Source organism: Cryptosporidium ubiquitum, assembly GCF_001865345.1.
Source record: "Cryptosporidium ubiquitum isolate 39726 chromosome Unknown contig_21, whole genome shotgun sequence".
NCBI classification, from domain to species: domain Eukaryota; phylum Apicomplexa; class Conoidasida; order Eucoccidiorida; family Cryptosporidiidae; genus Cryptosporidium; species Cryptosporidium ubiquitum.
This window is the reverse complement of record NW_021639833.1, coordinates 211,193-228,490: the sequence shown is the minus strand read 5'-3', so window position 1 is coordinate 228,490 and position 17,298 is coordinate 211,193. Positions and strand designations below refer to the sequence as shown.

General features: G+C 28.9%; 12 protein-coding genes across 12 annotated transcripts; 8 read left to right on the top strand and 4 right to left on the bottom strand.

The window, feature by feature from the left end:
* Positions 1-18: 18 nt before the first annotated feature.
* cubi_01787 (uncharacterized protein) lies at positions 19-1,299 on the bottom strand (the record flags this gene model as incomplete). The annotated part of the gene is made up of 1 exon (XM_029018799.1): positions 19-1,299. One exon carries the CDS (start codon positions 1,297-1,299, stop codon positions 19-21), a length of 1,281 nt encoding a protein of 426 aa, XP_028873183.1.
* Positions 1,300-1,847: 548 nt separating this feature from the next.
* cubi_01786 (histone H2A) lies at positions 1,848-2,306 on the top strand (the record flags this gene model as incomplete). The annotated part of the gene is made up of 1 exon (XM_029018798.1): positions 1,848-2,306. The coding sequence occupies one exon, from the start codon at positions 1,848-1,850 to the stop codon at positions 2,304-2,306; it is 459 nt and encodes a 152-aa protein (XP_028873182.1).
* A 156-nt stretch (positions 2,307-2,462) lies between these two features.
* Positions 2,463-3,097, bottom strand: cubi_01785 (uncharacterized protein; the record flags this gene model as incomplete). The annotated part of the gene is made up of 3 exons (XM_029018797.1): positions 2,463-2,657; positions 2,702-2,803; positions 2,849-3,097. The coding sequence occupies 3 exons, from the start codon at positions 3,095-3,097 to the stop codon at positions 2,463-2,465; spliced, it is 546 nt and encodes a 181-aa protein (XP_028873181.1).
* Positions 3,098-3,169: 72 nt separating this feature from the next.
* On the top strand, positions 3,170-3,625 carry cubi_01784 (uncharacterized protein; the record flags this gene model as incomplete). The annotated part of the gene is made up of 2 exons (XM_029018796.1): positions 3,170-3,241; positions 3,374-3,625. The coding sequence occupies 2 exons, from the start codon at positions 3,170-3,172 to the stop codon at positions 3,623-3,625; spliced, it is 324 nt and encodes a 107-aa protein (XP_028873180.1).
* A 436-nt stretch (positions 3,626-4,061) lies between these two features.
* On the top strand, positions 4,062-6,830 carry cubi_01783 (pre-mRNA splicing factor; the record flags this gene model as incomplete). The annotated part of the gene is made up of 1 exon (XM_029018795.1): positions 4,062-6,830. The coding sequence occupies one exon, from the start codon at positions 4,062-4,064 to the stop codon at positions 6,828-6,830; it is 2,769 nt and encodes a 922-aa protein (XP_028873179.1).
* A 238-nt stretch (positions 6,831-7,068) lies between these two features.
* Positions 7,069-8,157, top strand: cubi_01782 (uncharacterized protein; the record flags this gene model as incomplete). The annotated part of the gene is made up of 1 exon (XM_029018794.1): positions 7,069-8,157. One exon carries the CDS (start codon positions 7,069-7,071, stop codon positions 8,155-8,157), a length of 1,089 nt encoding a protein of 362 aa, XP_028873178.1.
* Positions 8,158-8,188: 31 nt separating this feature from the next.
* cubi_01781 (MRP like family ATPase) lies at positions 8,189-10,117 on the bottom strand (the record flags this gene model as incomplete). Its single annotated transcript, XM_029018793.1, has 2 exons — positions 8,189-10,018; positions 10,064-10,117. The coding sequence occupies 2 exons, from the start codon at positions 10,115-10,117 to the stop codon at positions 8,189-8,191; spliced, it is 1,884 nt and encodes a 627-aa protein (XP_028873177.1).
* Positions 10,118-10,157: 40 nt separating this feature from the next.
* Positions 10,158-12,962, bottom strand: cubi_01780 (uncharacterized protein; the record flags this gene model as incomplete). Its single annotated transcript, XM_029018792.1, has 1 exon — positions 10,158-12,962. One exon carries the CDS (start codon positions 12,960-12,962, stop codon positions 10,158-10,160), a length of 2,805 nt encoding a protein of 934 aa, XP_028873176.1.
* Positions 12,963-13,196: 234 nt separating this feature from the next.
* cubi_01779 (uncharacterized protein) lies at positions 13,197-13,543 on the top strand (the record flags this gene model as incomplete). The annotated part of the gene is made up of 2 exons (XM_029018791.1): positions 13,197-13,334; positions 13,382-13,543. The coding sequence occupies 2 exons, from the start codon at positions 13,197-13,199 to the stop codon at positions 13,541-13,543; spliced, it is 300 nt and encodes a 99-aa protein (XP_028873175.1).
* A 104-nt stretch (positions 13,544-13,647) lies between these two features.
* On the top strand, positions 13,648-15,026 carry cubi_01778 (uncharacterized protein; the record flags this gene model as incomplete). The annotated part of the gene is made up of 2 exons (XM_029018790.1): positions 13,648-13,713; positions 13,764-15,026. The coding sequence occupies 2 exons, from the start codon at positions 13,648-13,650 to the stop codon at positions 15,024-15,026; spliced, it is 1,329 nt and encodes a 442-aa protein (XP_028873174.1).
* A 321-nt stretch (positions 15,027-15,347) lies between these two features.
* Positions 15,348-16,203, top strand: cubi_01777 (uncharacterized protein; the record flags this gene model as incomplete). The annotated part of the gene is made up of 3 exons (XM_029018789.1): positions 15,348-15,791; positions 15,837-15,893; positions 15,940-16,203. The coding sequence occupies 3 exons, from the start codon at positions 15,348-15,350 to the stop codon at positions 16,201-16,203; spliced, it is 765 nt and encodes a 254-aa protein (XP_028873173.1).
* A 387-nt stretch (positions 16,204-16,590) lies between these two features.
* cubi_01776 (uncharacterized protein) lies at positions 16,591-17,187 on the top strand (the record flags this gene model as incomplete). Its single annotated transcript, XM_029018788.1, has 1 exon — positions 16,591-17,187. One exon carries the CDS (start codon positions 16,591-16,593, stop codon positions 17,185-17,187), a length of 597 nt encoding a protein of 198 aa, XP_028873172.1.
* Between the last annotated feature and the right edge of the window lie 111 nt (positions 17,188-17,298).

Sequence of the window (17,298 nt, the reverse complement as noted above, 5' to 3'; positions counted from 1 at the left end):
ATCACTAATAGAAAATAACTACGATTTAATATTACTTAATTTTGGAAAAGGGTCATTAACTGAAAATACTATAACTTGATGTTCCCAAGAAATGTAACCCTTAATATAGCCCAACTTTATCAGGTTCGCGCAAATGCATGCCATTTCCTGTTGGTCAAACAATTCATCTGACTGCCACTTGAAACCTGCATCGAATACAGAAAAAGTGAGTTTGTTTGGGTCACTCTTTAGGTTCTTATGGCACCAATTGCGAATTCTCCTCATTAAATTTCTATATAAAATAAACTTTACCTTTTCAACACACAGTATAGTCCCGTGATTTATGAATAATGACGAGTATTTCTCAATAGCAGCGTCGAATTGTTTAATATTACCCTGCAATATAGCTTTTGATATCTCAACATAGTGTTCAAGGTTATATTTTTTAAGTAGTGAAATATTAGGGATAAATCCTAGTCTAAGTTTCACAGGTATCAAGCATTCAAGTATATTTCTTTTAAGTTTGTTATTGCTTTTTCCACTATTTCCAAATGCCCAAATTAACTGTTCTTCAGCAAGAATAAATCTATCTTGTTGCATATACAATTTTCCTAGGAAGTAACAAAACAATACCATTGGTCCCTTTGGTACTTTACTTGGGTTAATATTGGATGATTCGATATGTTTCAAAAATGTAGATGCCATCTGCATATTTCTTAATTGCATGCAGCATTTTATACTCTCGGTCATCAAAATTACATACCCAGCTTGTCTATCATCGTCACCTCTGAACTTTCCTATTTGCTGTCTGATTGAATTAAGGACTAAGATTTGATATTTATTTTGATAATCTTCATTTTCATCATCATCAAAATCTCCAGAATTGAGCATTGTATCTGCCCTAATACCTATTTTTGATATCAATATACATGTTGATGATAAAATTGGAACAACCCACTGACAGGGAAATGCCTCTTGATCTCGATATATTTCAATCCAACAATTCAGAATTGCAGTCCCATTCATAAGAATATTAGCCCATTGACAATTTTTTTTCATTAATTCTTTATATAACTCCAAAAAATTCTCAATGGCCACTGAAAGAGGTCCAGAAAAAAGATTTTTTTTATTTTGAAAAGACTTTTGAGTGAGTAATTTGATGTCCTGAGTATAGAAAGAGGAGAGATCGCTTTTAATAAGATTTCTAAAATTCCTTACATTGAATAAATTTGATAGATTTTTTCCATCTCTATTTGAAACAGATAATTGTACGGATGAGATCCACTCCACGGTATTCCTATATTCATTTGAAGAAACCATTCTGTCATTTTATTTATATTTACAAAATGCTGGCGCATTTTTTTTGAGAAAAAATAAGTTTTTAATAAAATACAAAGCAAAGATGTTTCGTCAGAAAACTAATTATTTCAATAAAACAGATTAAGCTGTGAATAAATTCCCAAATTCATATTTATAAATATTTGGAAACATGGATACGAAATTGATCATTTACTAATTTACAATTTAGTACTATGAAAACAAATAAAAGCTTTCATTATTAAAAACATGTATAGGAGTACTAAAAATCAAATAAAATTCCGGAATTAAGTTATGATTTGAAGACAATAATAGAAAAAAAAAATGCAATATAACGAAGTTCAGATTAATTTATTGCATTCTACTTGTTTACGATTAGAAACTGTTCATGCAATTTACCGTATTGCGGTGTTTGTTACGCGCCTAATGTCTAATCTGTCCACATGAAACTGAACAATTGGCCCAACATTATCCGAAATAGTTAATTCGCACTGACCGTAACTTAACAACTTTCTTAAGCAGAACTATTCACATTTTTAATATTCCTAACCATGGATGGTACAACTTCATCAGGAAAGATAGGTGGTAAAGTTGGTGGTAAAGTTGGAGGAAAAGGCAAGGCAGGTTCTGGTAAGGGAAGTAAAAAGCAACCAACTTCAAGAGCAGCTCGTGCAGGACTGCAGTTTCCAGTCGGTCGTATCCAACGTATGCTAAAACATCGTATTCCAGGAGATTGCCGTGTAGGTTCGACAGCATCTGTATACGCAGCCGCTATTTTAGAGTACTTAACTGCTGAAGTACTCGAGTTGGCTGGAAATGCCTCAAAGGACCTCAAAGTAAAGCGTATTACACCTAGACATCTTCAACTGGCAATTAGAGGTGACGAAGAGTTGGACTCTCTTATTAAGGCTACAATTGCAGGTGGTGGTGTAATACCTCACATAGAAAAGTCTTTAATGGGTAAAGCTTTAATAGGGAAAAAAGGCAAGAAGGGTAATATGAGTCCATGAAGTTTATTTACATTTATCGGTAAATTTCAATGAGAGAATAAACTCTTAGATACTTGTTCTAATTAGTTTGTTCCTAGGTTAGTTTGCAATATTACATGAACTCTTCTAAGCCTAGAAAAAGTATTCATTTTCTATTTTGAGAAAAACTATCAAACTTCATTTTTTACTTTGTTTTCTTTGCATCACACCATAATTGTGGACTCTCGCAGTGTTTACATCCATTATAGTAATTTGTTCTCTAATGAAATCTAAGGAGTCCTGGTATAGTTTTATCGTGTTTTTTGCGGTGGAAAGATTACTTTTTAATACTTCCATCGCCTCTTCCAATGAATACTCTAATATGGTGTTTGCCTGAAGAAAGAGTTACATTATCACATTATTCTACAAAAACTTACACCAAGCCAGAGATAAATTGTATTTGATGGGGGAGAAGAACATTTTGCAAATAAATTATCGGCAACAGGAAAGTATAATTCATTCTTATGAAGATTATTTTCCTAAAAAAAAAATATTTTGGAATCTTTAAACAGTAATCAACATACCAGTAGTTTTCTTCTTTGAGAAACTGTTTCCATTGCTAATTCAATATCCGGAATTTTTACAACAAGACACTCTTGCTGGGTTTTTATTGAACTTTCCATAATTTTATACTTCCTATTAAGTAACTGAATGTTTTCCAATATGGTATAAATCGATCTGTCACCAACAAATTCTTCAATTGATGAAATAAATAAAGCTTTGGGAACGTTTCCCGGTCCAACTTCATCCTTAATTATCAGATCAGAAATCATAATGTTCAAGGTATTACAAATAACAATAAATTAGAAAATTTAATTACCTAAGCGCCCATTATTTCTCACAAAATGATTTCTGAGCTTAAAACAAGAAGAAGTAAGGTTATTTCTCTATTTATTCAATGTATGCTTCTTGTAAAAGTAAGTTTCCAGTGGGATAAATGAACTATTTTATTTTAGTTAGGTAACAAGTGTGAAGGATGCGAATAATTTTTTAAATGTATTAAACGTAAGTAATAGTACTTCTCTAAAGAATATTCACAATATCAGGAGAACTTAAGGGGAGGTTTTGAGAATATTTTTGAATTAGTGAATGCCTGTAATGATGAGTTGTGTACCCTTTTGCTGGAAGTTGTCTTTACTAAGAGAGAGAACGGTAACGACTTCATAGGCATTAGGAGCAATATTAATTCTAATATTGATATGGAAAGCGAAAAAAAAGAAAGATTTGGATTTCTAAATCTTGGGCTTAAAAGAATTAAAAATTCTTATGAAATAAAAGGTATGAAATTATATTTAACTTAGAACGATATTAATCAAAATTACAGATATTCTCAAACTAATCACTGAAAAAAGTAAGTAAATATCAAATCATGTTAATCTATAGACTTTTTTAAAGATTATCCCGTTCCATTCGAAGAAATTTGCTCACAGAAGTTTTTTGAAAATTGTTCTGTTGAAGAAAGTAAGTTTAATATTAGCTATTAAAATAATTAAATGTTGTGCTCAAATATTTAGTAAGAAAAACAATTTCCTTTCTTGAAGATGAGAAGTGGATAATTCAAACCAAAGAAGGTATAATAGAAGGGCCAAGGGCATATGTTGAATTAATGATTAAATAAATAATTGAGTGATAAATACAAGTTAATTATCATTTTTCGAAAATGCGGTAGTGTAAAAAATAAAAATTAAAAAAAAAATTTAATATATATTTTTAAATGTAAAAATCCCATTACTTGGAATGGATAACTCTTATACACTTCCTCTTGGAGTCAATTCCAATATTCTACAAACTTCTAAAAAACACAATATTTTTGGAGAGCCACCACCAGATTACGTTCCTGGGAAGGGACGTGGTGCTATCGGATTTGCAAGTGGTGTTAGCAGAGATGATCAAACAATTACAATCGAAGCTGATATTGGTGATTATTCTGATACTAAGTTTGACAAATTTTCCGGCTTTAGTGAATCTCTATTCAATGATGTTAAATATGATGATGATGATCGACAAGCGGATTCAGTTTATGAAATGATCGAGGAAAAATTAAGTGCTAGAAGAAAGAAACAAAAAGAAAGGAAACTTAGAGAGGAAATTCTTAAAGCAAGAGAGCATAGACCGACTCTACAAAAACAGTTTTCAGATCTTAAGAGGTCCTTGGAGAACGTAAAAATTGAAGAATGGGACCAAATTCCTGAGCCAGGAGATTATTATAAAAATAAGAAATCAAAGCTTTTTGTTCCTGTACCTGATAATGTTACGCAATCTTTACACACAAACTTTTTCGAAACTTTAACCAATAAAGATAATTCTCAATTAGAATCAAACACCGAATTTAATAACACATTAAATGAACTGGCCACAGCTAAAGGTAATATCCTTTCTTTGAAACTGGATAAGGCAATGGACAGTGTTTCTGGACAATCCGTAATTGATTCATCAAGTTATCTTAGTTCCCTAAGCACGGCTGGCATTCAATTGAATGGCGATCTCTCTGATATTAAAAAAGCAAGACTTCTACTCAAATCAGTAGTAAATACAAACCCTAAGCACTCACCAGGATGGATAGCAGCAGCTAGGTTCGAAGAGTTTGTAGGTAGGATTTCCCATTCAAGAGAAATTATTGCAAAAGGTTGCGAAATGTGCCCAAAAAATGAAGATATTTGGCTTGAAGCTATTAGACTCGGAAAGCCCGAACAAATAGACAAAATAATTGTAAAAGCTATAAAGTTCATTCCAAATTCAACTAAAGTTTGGATGGTTGCAGCAAATAGAGAAACAAATAAAAATAAAAGATTACTAATAATTAAAAAGGCTCTCGAATTTGTTCCAAATTCAATTAAACTTTGGAAAGAAGCAATCTCACTAGTCAATAATGAATCTGAAAAGACTCTTTTATCAAAGGCTGTAAAGTGTGTCCCTCAATCTGAGGAACTATGGCTGAAATATGCGAGATTAAGTGAATATTTGGATGCCCAAAAAATTTTGAACGAAGCAAGAAAAGTATTGCCAACATGTCCAGGTATATGGGTAGAAGCAGCAAAGTTGGAAGAAAGAAACGGAAAAGTTGAAAAAATTGACTTAATTATTCAACGTTGTATTTCAAATTTATCAGCTAAGAGGTTTGTACATTCAAGAGACGATTGGTTAAGAAAAGCAGGAGAGTGTGAAAAAGAGGGTTATTCAAATACATGTATTGCAATCATAAAAAATACATGGTTTCTTGGAATAAACGATGACTTGATTAATGATCAAGTTTTTTCTGATATAGAAAACTTCATCAAATTAGATAATATTATATCTGCACGTGCTATGTTTGAATCATCTATAGAAATATTCAAATCAAATGAATCATTTTGGATAAAATGGGCTGAATTCGAAGAAAAATATGGAAACTTTGAAAATGTTGATCATGTTCTACAAAAATCACTGATGAATTGTCCTGATAAACAGATACTGTGGTTAAAAGCTGCAAAGAACCAATCGATAAATGGGGATGCTGAAATTGCACGGTTAATCCTATCAAAAGGTTATTCTTCAAACTTAAATGATAAAGAAGAAATAGTATTGGCAGCCGCCAGACTCGAAATTTCTCAAGGTGAGATAGAACGTGCAAGGATTATTCTGGAAAGAGAAAGAAATAACTCTCCCTCAGTACAAATTTGGGTTGAATCAATCAAGCTTGAATATGAACAAAAAAACTTTGATTTATGTATATTATATTGTTCTGATTCCATAAAAGAATATCCAAATTCTTCAACTTTATGGCATTTGTATGGATTCATTCATCGCAAGGCCTTTCCAGATCTTATCAATGAAACTTTGAAAATATATGAGGATGGATTAAATCGTTGTGACGATTCATTGGAATTATGTTTTTCCACTATAGACTTATTAACATCCGTACAAAATTGGAAAAAAGCAAGAACATTTCTCGATCTAGCCCATTCAAAAAACAAGAATCAACCAGAATTATGGATGCAGAAGATTAAATTAGAAAAAAATGCAGGTAATCATAATTTCATCCCACAAATTTTATCCAAAGGATTAAAAGAGTGCCCAAAGTCTGGTTTATTGTATGCAGAAACTATTTTTTCTGAACCTAAACAAAAACAAAAATCCAAATCATTAGTTGCTTTAGAACAATGCGAAAATGACCCCTATGTACTAGCTGCCATTGCAATATTATTTTGGAAGGAAAAGGATTTTCAGAAGTCAAGAAAATGGTTTAAAAATGCGCTTGAAACTGATAATAAGATAGGTGATACATGGATACATTACATTGCATTCGAATTATTAAATGGGGATTGTGAATCTCAAAAAGACGCTATAAATAATTTTATTAACGCTGCTCCAAATAAAGGATTTGAATGGGATAATGTTAGGAGAACTAATTTTTTTTGGGATCAGAAATGTAATGAAATATTAATCATTTCTTTAGAATTAATTTATGGTATAAACAAATCTTTTGTTATTTCAAATGAAATCAGAAAACTTTTAGGATTTATTTAATTTATTTCTTTATATTTCCAAATTTACATTAGTTAATGTGGTAAATTCCAAACCTGATTTTTTTTCGTTTTTTTAGAAAAGGTTTGGTAAATTACAAAGTCATTTTTCAAATTTGTTTAAAAAATCTATTGAATATTTAATTGCTTCAAAGAAAGTAATTATTATTTAGATATAGATTCGAATTAGAAAACTTTAGTCGTGAAATAAAAAAAATTTCCTGATTAATTTTTTCACGGGCATGCAAAAAACAAGTGAACAAAGCGAATTATTTGATTATTATGGACAAATCTTTCTGAACTACAATAATGTATCTAACAAAAAAAAAATCTCGGATTCAGGAAATTTTTCCAACATGAAATATAAAATTGATCAAAAAACATTTGAAAAAAACTCAAGTGCTACAAAAAGTTGTCAGTGCATTATTAACACGGATAAAATAATTGAAGAACTAGAGTTAAAAAGTTACTTGGACTTCGAAAAAAAAACTTGTTGCCGTGATTATTGTAAAATAAATGGAAATAATATTAGTTTTGATGAAAAATTCAATGGCTGGTCAAGATATCCTTTAAAAATAAGTAAATTTGAAGAAGAAAACGTTAAAAATTGGGACCTTTCTTACCATGGGACAACTCATAAAGCAATAAAAAATATATTAAAAGAGAAAAAGTTAGTAATTCCAAATAATAAAACTGTTCATATTCGAAAAGGACATATCCCAAACCAGTTTTTTATTTTTACTTCACCATCACTTTTATATGCAAGCTTTGGACTGTACTCTGCACCATTTAAAATAAAGGAGTGCCAAAAATGGTGGCAAATTGTCGTTGAAATTGTTCAAAAACCTAATTCTTATGTTAAAGAGTGGGAAACTAGTGGATTAGGTAGTTATGAATTTGACAAATATATAGGAAATAATGAGCTTGAATGGAAATCCAATCAAGAAAACAAGAATTTAATTAAAGCAGTTTTAGTGAGAGAAATAAAAAATATAGAACCTCCTATTTGCCAATATCCTGTGGGAACATATTTTTTGCATGATGATAAATGGTGGTATCAACCTTATGATGGAAATACTCCTTTTTGTCCTAATGAAATATCTTCTAATTGTAATTGTTATTTGAAGAGAGGATCCCGAATTAAAGGGAGCATTTGTCCAATAGTTAATTTTAGATTTAGTCAATTAAAGAAAAAACAAATCTATACATCAATAGAAAAATACTTGAGATCATTTCAAATGTTGAAACCTAATGAAAATAAATCAATTAGTAATTTCGAAAAAGGTCTATCGCAGAAAATCCTTATTAAAATGAATCAAAACTATATTTAAATATTATTTTACTAATATCTAAAAAATATATTTACCAAACTAACGATTCTTTTTGGCATAGTTTGATTTCATCTTCATTTACAAACTTTTTTATAAGATTAGAATATGAAACGATGCTTGTATGACCATCTGACCAAGTAATAGTAATAGCATATGAACCCATAGTTTCAAGTTGGTCAATCATTAATGTAGATGGGTCATATATTTCCTTGAATTGATTCTTCCCTGGTTCATAGCATATAGCACATCTACATAGTTGCCTAATTTCACTATATGAAACATTAAATCTAGTTAATTGATTCACTTTTTTATCTTGAAAAAAAATTTCTTTAATATCTTTTGGTATTTGGCAATTAACTATCTTTCTATCGTTATCAAATTCAAAATTAGGTTTATAATCACTGTATCTATTTTTCGATAATTTCCTTGCTATAAATTCTGATAGTTTTACAAACTCCAAATATATGTTATCATTTTTGTTTGCAACAATGACATATGGAAAATCAGCTTCATTTAAATTAGAATAAAATTTACACTTTGAAAGTCCCGAAAATAAAGGAAAATTAAAGTTGCATTCAAGACCATATTTTTCAGTAATTAGAGAAAAATCACCTCTGGAGAATATCTCATGTTTTTTTTCACATCCATCACAAATAAAGTAAGACATATTTTCAACAACTGTTAGAATTGGAATATTCAATTTATCAAATAGATTTATTCCTCTTTCTACATCTGCAATACTTAAATCTTGGGGGGTTGTAATTATTATTGCTCCATCAATGGCTATTGTTTGCGCAATTGAAAGTTGAATATCACCTGTGCCTGGAGGAAGATCAAGGACTAAGTAGTCAAGGTCGTCCCAGACCGTTCCAGTAATTAATTGCGTAACAATTGACCCTGCAATTGGTCCTCTTAAAATATTTGAAACCTTACTAGTACCATTTGTATGTTTCTTTGCATTGAGTAAATATGAATAGCTAATTAATTGTACACCTTTATAGACAAGTGGGACAAAACCTTCTCTTGAATCATGATTTGTTAATTTTAAACTATTAGTCTTCGAAAGACCCCTTTTGTTTACGTTGGTCTTTATTTCTTCTATCTCATTACTCGGTTTTTTATAAAATACAGTGTTTTCTTCCAAAGGAATAAGTTGTTCAAGATTTGGCCCATATAAATCACAATCTACTAAACCAACTTTTGCCCCCAACTGGCTTAGAGTGAATGCGATATTTACAGAAATGGTGGATTTACCAACACCACCTTTGCAGCTACTAACTGCAATTATATTAGATACATTTTCGAGATTCTCATGTATTTTTTCTTTGGAAATAAGTTCATTTTTTTTTTTAGGTCTGGAGGTAAATTTTATATCAACTTCTTTCACATAACTTCTTTCACTTTTAATAATTTCAATACAGCTTCTTTCAAAAGAATCTTTTAATGGACAAATTGGTGTAGTCAATTCCAGAGTGAATGATACTTTAGATGATTCTGGGTCAAAAGATAAATCTTTAACGAATCCACAGCTAACAATGTCTTTATTTAAGTCAGGATCAACAACCTTTTCAAGAGATAACAAAATTTCGTTGTTTTTGTCTTCGATTGAAGACTTTTTGTTATTTTTTGCTTCTTCAATTATAATATTTACTGTATTGACCCATCCTATTTCTAACAACTCTTTTTTTATATTATCATTTTTTTTAATGTCACTTAATAAAATAATATTCACTATTCCACGGCAATAATCATAGCTATAGTCTTTCACAATCTTCTGGTCAATGATATTTGTTAATTCGTTTTCATGAATATTATTTGAATCTATTTGCTCGAAAGAAATATTTTTCAATTGTCTAATAATCTAAAAAAAATAAAACTAGGCATTGCTATTAGATAAATAACTTACCTGATCATTCAGATCCATCTCAGTGTCTGAGATATCTGAACATTCTGATAACATCTTCACTATTTGTTAAATTATTTTGTTTGACATTTAACTTTCAATTAGAGCAATGTGAGCGGCAACTAAGACTTTGGTAGTAATTTTCTTTAATAAATTTTATTATTACCTCTAAATCGTCAATAAGACCAGAGTAATCTACAGATGAACGGTGGAGTTCCAATTCTTTTTCGATCATATCAATGTAATTTCTAATTTTTGATGGTAATAATTCTGGATCATTGATATATTCACTGCTCGCATTTTGTTTGAATATATTAAAAATAATGAACAAATCTGTATCTGATTCACATGTTGGACATTTATTAAACTTAATAAATAATAAATAACCCAATATTCTTGATAATTGAGAATCCGAAATCCTTGAATGTTCAACGAAAGTTTTGAGTAAGAAATTGTTTGATTTGTTTAAGATATAAAATATTCTATTCAGAATATGGACTGTAAATAATAAATTATCTAGATCGTAGATAGATCTCCATATTATCTCACTGTTATTTGATTCTTTATCTTTTGTGTTACCCGAAAAATCAATAGCTTCTCTAATCGATTTTATATCTGAAAAAAGAATCCTTCGAAAATCTTGTATCATTTTAACATCATTCAATAAAAGGTTTTTTATGGTTTGATCAGAAATAAAATTTGAGACAATCGACTGAAGAGAAACGATTTCTTCAGCTATTTCAAAACAGCTCTCTTCATCTAATTCACTCTTTAAAGTAAAATTTACCAAAACAATGATAATAATATTTCTGCATAATAGTACATAACATTTACTCCAATAATCATGATTATAGAGAAGGGGAGCCCAGTTATGAAAGAAGTTTGTTACTATTTCTTGTGAAAGTGTAAGGAAGTTTTCTCCAATTTTTGATTTATCACTTTCGAACATTGAGCTGGTTTTTTTCTTATCGTAATAAGAAATAATCAATTCTAGAATCGCTGAGGACGTTTGAGAAAACCACTTCCCAGATGATTTGTATTGTAGAGACTTAAGTAATTCAATCATTCGATCCCTCCCAACCATATCAATATTATTTATAAATTCAATTTCGTAAATTTTCTTGATTTCACTCGACAAAATTGCTGCAATTATAGAAATATTTGCATTTACGTTGTGCGATTTTGTTGGCAATGGTAATCTTTTTTTAAGACTTGTATTAGTAATTTCAATTGCGAAATTTGGATTTGATTGATCTTCAGTTTTTTCTAAATAAGTAATTATTCCCCCTTCAGGTTGAATAATTGTTTCACAAGTCACCATAAAACACAATAGTTCATTTTTAAAAATATCATAAACTTGATGAGAAATTTCATTACAAGAACTTGCTCTCTGAATTTCCTTAATTATTTCTTGAATAATATCTGATATCCTACTGCTTAATTTTTCATATGAATCTGATAAAATACTTTTTTTTGGAATTATAGATTCAAACAATTTACTAAATCTATCCTTTATTGAAAACAGATATGTTTCTCTAATTTTTGAAATACTGTTCAATATATTTTTACCATTAACAATCGTGTTAGCTATAACCTTTGATGAAGAAGAGGAGATCAATGCTTTAATATTTTTTGTTGCCATGTTAAACATATTTGAAATATCAGGGTAACAGTTAATTAACAAATGAAATAATTGCTCGAGCTTTAAAGACATATTGATGATAATTTCTTTTCCAAAAGAAATTTGATGGATGTTTGGATTCTTAGAATTAATAGAATAAATATTATTAAACACACTTTCAAAAAACAGTAAGGACTTTTCCCAGAATAAATTTACAAAATTCATTTGATTCATTCCTTGACTATTAATTTTATTTTCAACTAATGTATCATAAATACAGATTAGTTGCTTAAGACCAAATATTACTTGATTCAGAGCGTTTTCTATTACTTTTAGTATAGAAAAAGTAGCGTATTCTATACTTACTGCAAGAACTTGATCCATTTTGTCCGTTGTTTCAATACATTTTTGTAAGTTAGAGACTTGAAATGTGTGATTTAGCCTTTTCAATATTACGTCTTCAACAATTATATCAATATGTTCCCATAATTCACCAAATTGATCTAAAATTATGCAACTTGAATAAATTGCAGCACTATCCATTTCTTCGATTCCTTTTAAAAGTTTTTTATGGCCATTTTGCCTATAAATTGCACTAAGCTTGCGTAACCATTTAATATCTTCTTGGAGTACTTCGAGGAATTCAAGACTTGAAACTATTGAATTATTTACTTTTTTTTCGTTATTTTCTGACTCAATAACATTCTCTTCTTTGAAATAAATCATGCTTTCTAATTCAACAATTATTTTACTTGTTTTGAAAATATCAACTGAATCAGGAATACCATTTTGGAACTGCATAAAAAAAGTGTTATATTGTTCTTCATTATCAGGTTTTTTTTTTATCCCGAACTGAATCTTTAATTTTGAGATTAATGAAATGAACTCAATTGTTCGATTACAAAGGTTCTGTATTTGAAGAATACGTTTTGAAATCAACATGTTATCTTTAATACTATCATATTTCTGAATAATAGGTATTGTATCGATTCCAATAGAATTTTTATATTTCGAAAAATATTCTCCGATAGTTTTTGAACATTCTTCTAATTTTATAATGTCATTACACATTCTTTGAATTGTACTTATTTGTCCTAACTCAACGATCTGTTTTTCTAGTTGTTCATTAACATATTTAGTTGAGATTTCAAAATTCTCAATACACTTTGAAACATGCTTCGAACCCCTTAGAATGCAACTTCTGACAAATATTGTGGGGTCCGTTAATTCTTCAATAAGCTTATTTGTCAAATTCTCTGACAAATCTTCACCACTCTGCATATTTTTTTTTAAAGTGATTTGGAAAGCTATTCTTTATTATATGAACTTTTATGTTATAAATGAGTTAATTAATATCAATAAGTGACCACCATTTATTAAATTATATTATTTTTAGTGTTAATTGTGAATTATTTTACCCTGAATTTGGAAGGCGCATGACAAAAGAGGTACAAAAAGGTCTCATTAAGTAATAATTAATTAATTTCTAAAGAACAATATAAAATAGAAATAAACATGCAAAAACAACTTCCTTATTTTGGATATGGAAAGAAGGTGGCTTCCATGTTATTGCTTTCTGTTTTTGTCTGGATTTGTGGCTTGTTTTATTTTGGTCTAGATTTGAAAAGTAACACTAGTGTTTACTGGTTGATGGTAAGTAGAACAATATTGAAGTAAAATTCATTTACAAAACTTCTCAGTCTCCATTTATTTGTTTGTTAGGTTTTGGGTTATACTCGATGATATCTATTTCAATTTCATTACTTCAGTTTTCAGATGTTACAAATGGAAAGGCTGATCTAGCAGAAGACATTTTGAGAGCTCAATCTAATTTAGAAAGGAGAGGATTCAAACTAGATTAAATATTCCTAGGCTACATATCTTAATTATTGATTTTAGAAACTATTTTTTCTAATTCGACCCATTTAATAATTTACATTGGCGCAATGTTTTCATTCAAATAATTATGATTCTTGAATTATCTGATTACTTAAAGGAAGTGGTTTATAAAGGAATAAATTTGCTGATAGATGTAAGTTCAGAAAATGAATGATATGCCAGTCTAGTGTTTAATTTTTTTAGGATTTAAAATTAAAAATACCGAGTAATGTAGTTTTAAATGAACAAATACATATAGTTGCTCCAAAACGAAAGGAATACGGTGACTTGTCGAGTAATATAATAATAAAATTGGAGAGATGGTTAAAATTGGCATATGATCCTAATGAATTTGAATTAAATAAAGAAAATTTAAGTGCCGATTTTTTATCAGACAAGTTCGTTCAAATAATTGATTCTTTAGTCACAAAAGATGTTAATCAAGCAGAAAACTCAAGCGTTTATTTATTTGAAGGCAACCCTGGTTCGAATAATACCGACTTAAAATTTAAAATAGAAAAAAGAAGCAGAGGATTCATTAATTTTCATATTATATCAGATAAATGTAATCAAAAAATAGTTGAAGATCTAATAATAACAAAAAATGACATTCAATTTTTTCCAATACGGACTATTGGTCATTGCTATAGCTGTTGGACGGAGAAGTTTGGCATCCCAAGACAATCTGTATTAGTTCCAAGTTCGCGGGGAGTAATCCAATTATTGCCTGAATTCAATTCGGATTTCATTTATGGTTTAGATGATTTTAGTCACTTGTGGATCATATTTATTTTTGATGATGTAACTCAAGATACTTCGATCAATTCAAAAATAAGACCTCCTAGAATGAATGGCAAATCAACTGGGGTATACTCAACTAGGTCACCACATAGAATAAATAGAATAGGAATTTCTAATGTGAAAATTGAATCAATTTCCGGAAATCGAATATATATATCTGGAGTAGATTTACTTAATGGGACACCAATTATTGATATTAAACCTTATCATATATGCGATATTATTGATAGGGGACAATTAATATGCCCTGAATGGGTCACTGATAACCTTGAGGGCGAGTTTAAAGTTACCATCCCAGATAAAATTTTAGATAAACTAGAGAAAATAACAGAGAAAAGTGATTTAATACCTGAAGAAAAAATTGAAATGCAGGAAAAAAAGCTTATTCGTCTAAGGTCTTTCGGAGGTGAATGGCCATTCATATTTTTCAAATCACAGGTTGAATTTTTTGAAACATTGAAACAATCTTTATCTTATGATGTAAGATGCAGACAAAGAAAAGTTAATGAGGTAAGTAGATTTATTTCAAAATGTTATCGATTAATATTCAAATTTCAGTATGGTGGGATATATCAGATTAGACTAGATTCATTTGAAATACATTATAAAATTAGTGAAAAATCAAAAATGATTGAATTGACCAATATTGACCTAATCGTAGTGTAACTGAATATTTCTTCGTTTTTTTTGTAATTTTTGCATAAGCTGGCGCCAACATTTGTGATTTACTACACAGTTGTATTAATTATTCATATAATCATGCAAATGAATTCAATAGTTGATCTAACACATCTTTATTTGAGATTTAAGGCTGAATATAAAAAAAGGGTCAATCTTTTTGGTCTATTCAGTAACAATTCATCATCTTCAATAGATAAAGGTAATAATTTGTGATTAAAAACGAAAAATATTTTTACAGTTTATTGATTTTCAGATTTAAAAAAATTCGTTAAAGAAGCTGGTAGAAGTGATAATACTATTATTGAAATGAAAAGTAAAGTTTTGCCACCTTTTTGGGTTGACTTACATGTTGAAGCACAAGAAGAGTTGGCAAGAGCAAAAGAATTGATATCAATTTTACAAAAAACTCAACAAAAAAGACTTTTATGTGTTTTAAAGGACAATACAATGGAAAAATCTGAGATTGAGGTAGAATCATTAACATTTTCGATTTGTGATTCATTTAAGCGTATTGAAAAGCTTGTTCAATCAATTTCAAATTCATCTGCTGTTAACAAAGAATTTGATCCTCTTTGTAATAGAAGCTCAATTAACTGTGATATCTTGAGGAGAAATGCAGAAATAAGTATTGTAAATGAGCTAAATCCTTTATCTCAACATTTCAAAAATATACAAAAAAGTTATATGTCAGAATTACAAAAGAATTATATTTGTTTAGATGGTAATCAAATAAATTATGAAGATTCTCAGGTAAGCGAATCTTAACCCAGTAAAAATATTTTATAGTTGCTTTAGAAATACAATCAAAGTAAAGAATTGGTGCTCACTGATTTAGACGACTTTAATATAGAAGTAAGTTGTGATAATATAAAAGAACAATTTACTTTAATTTTTATAGGAAATTGCAAAAATAACGAGAAGTATTGCAGAGCTTAATTCAATTTTCAAGGAAATGTCTTCTATGGTTGTTGAACAAGGCTCTCTAGTAGATAGAATAGATTTTAATATTAACAATGCGTTGCTAAGGGTAGAAAACGCACACCAACAAATTTCAAAAGCAGAAAAAAACATTAAAAACAAGATTTTTTCGAAATTAATACAATTTTTGATAGTTTGTATATCAATTGAAATATTCATTATTTTTCTCAAATTATTATTTTAATAACTGGTGTTTCTTATTTTAATCATTTATATTTTTATTCATGATTATTTTATTCAAACTCATTTTGAAGATTGTGTGGCGGCCACTTGCAATATGCAGATTATGTGTTAAATACGTTAGTCATGTAATATTTTTTTTACAATTATAATAAATAATTCATATTTCACTATAATATTTACCATTTTAAGGACTAACTTATTATTTCAAATAGTTTTGAAATATTAAACTAAGTTTTAAAACTTTAATAGCTTTTTAATATATATTTATTTTAATAAAAGAAATTTACTTTAAAAAACAGATAAACCACAAATAATAAGAAATTAGAACAAAAATAGTTTTAATTTAAAGAGAATTAAAAGCCAATTATATTATTCTGAAATATTCACAATGGACTCTGGTGTTTCAGAGAATAATTTGTTTTTACCTGAATTAATTAATATGATGGGGCCTTTACTTAGTGGAACACTATTTCCTTACAATAATAATACAGAGAAAGCAAACGCAAATGCGCTTTTTAATTCAATTAAAGAAAAAAGTAAAGTATTAACAAATTGCTTTTCAAGTGCTCCTTCATGCCATGTAAACAATTTTTTAATGAGTTTTGAAGATGAAAATCCACAAATTTATTTAGATAATAAACAATTTGTTTTGAGTTTCAACAAAAGAGATGACCCAAATTCATGGTTATCTTCAGACAATAACTCAAATTGCAGTTCAAAAAAACATATATTAATAAGTGACTTAATAAAAGAAATTCAGGACGATGATAACCATTGGCTTGGAGAGGTACTCCATTTAGAATCTAAAAGGATTCAGAATAGAGTAAACGAATGTAAAATGAGATACGGTGCAATTTTAAATTTTTTGATCGCAAATTCATCTGCGATTCCGATTCTCGTAAAAAACAAAAATAGAAAAATTAACGCATTAAATACCTGTAAAAACGCTTATCAGAGCGAATACTGCTACAAATTAGAAAAATAATCAAAACTAATTAAGAATAGAATTGATTAAAGTTTAATAAGGATTATTTTATTGAGATAAATCTAACTAAAATTAGAATTGTATCCTAATTAATTATTTAAAATTCAAAAT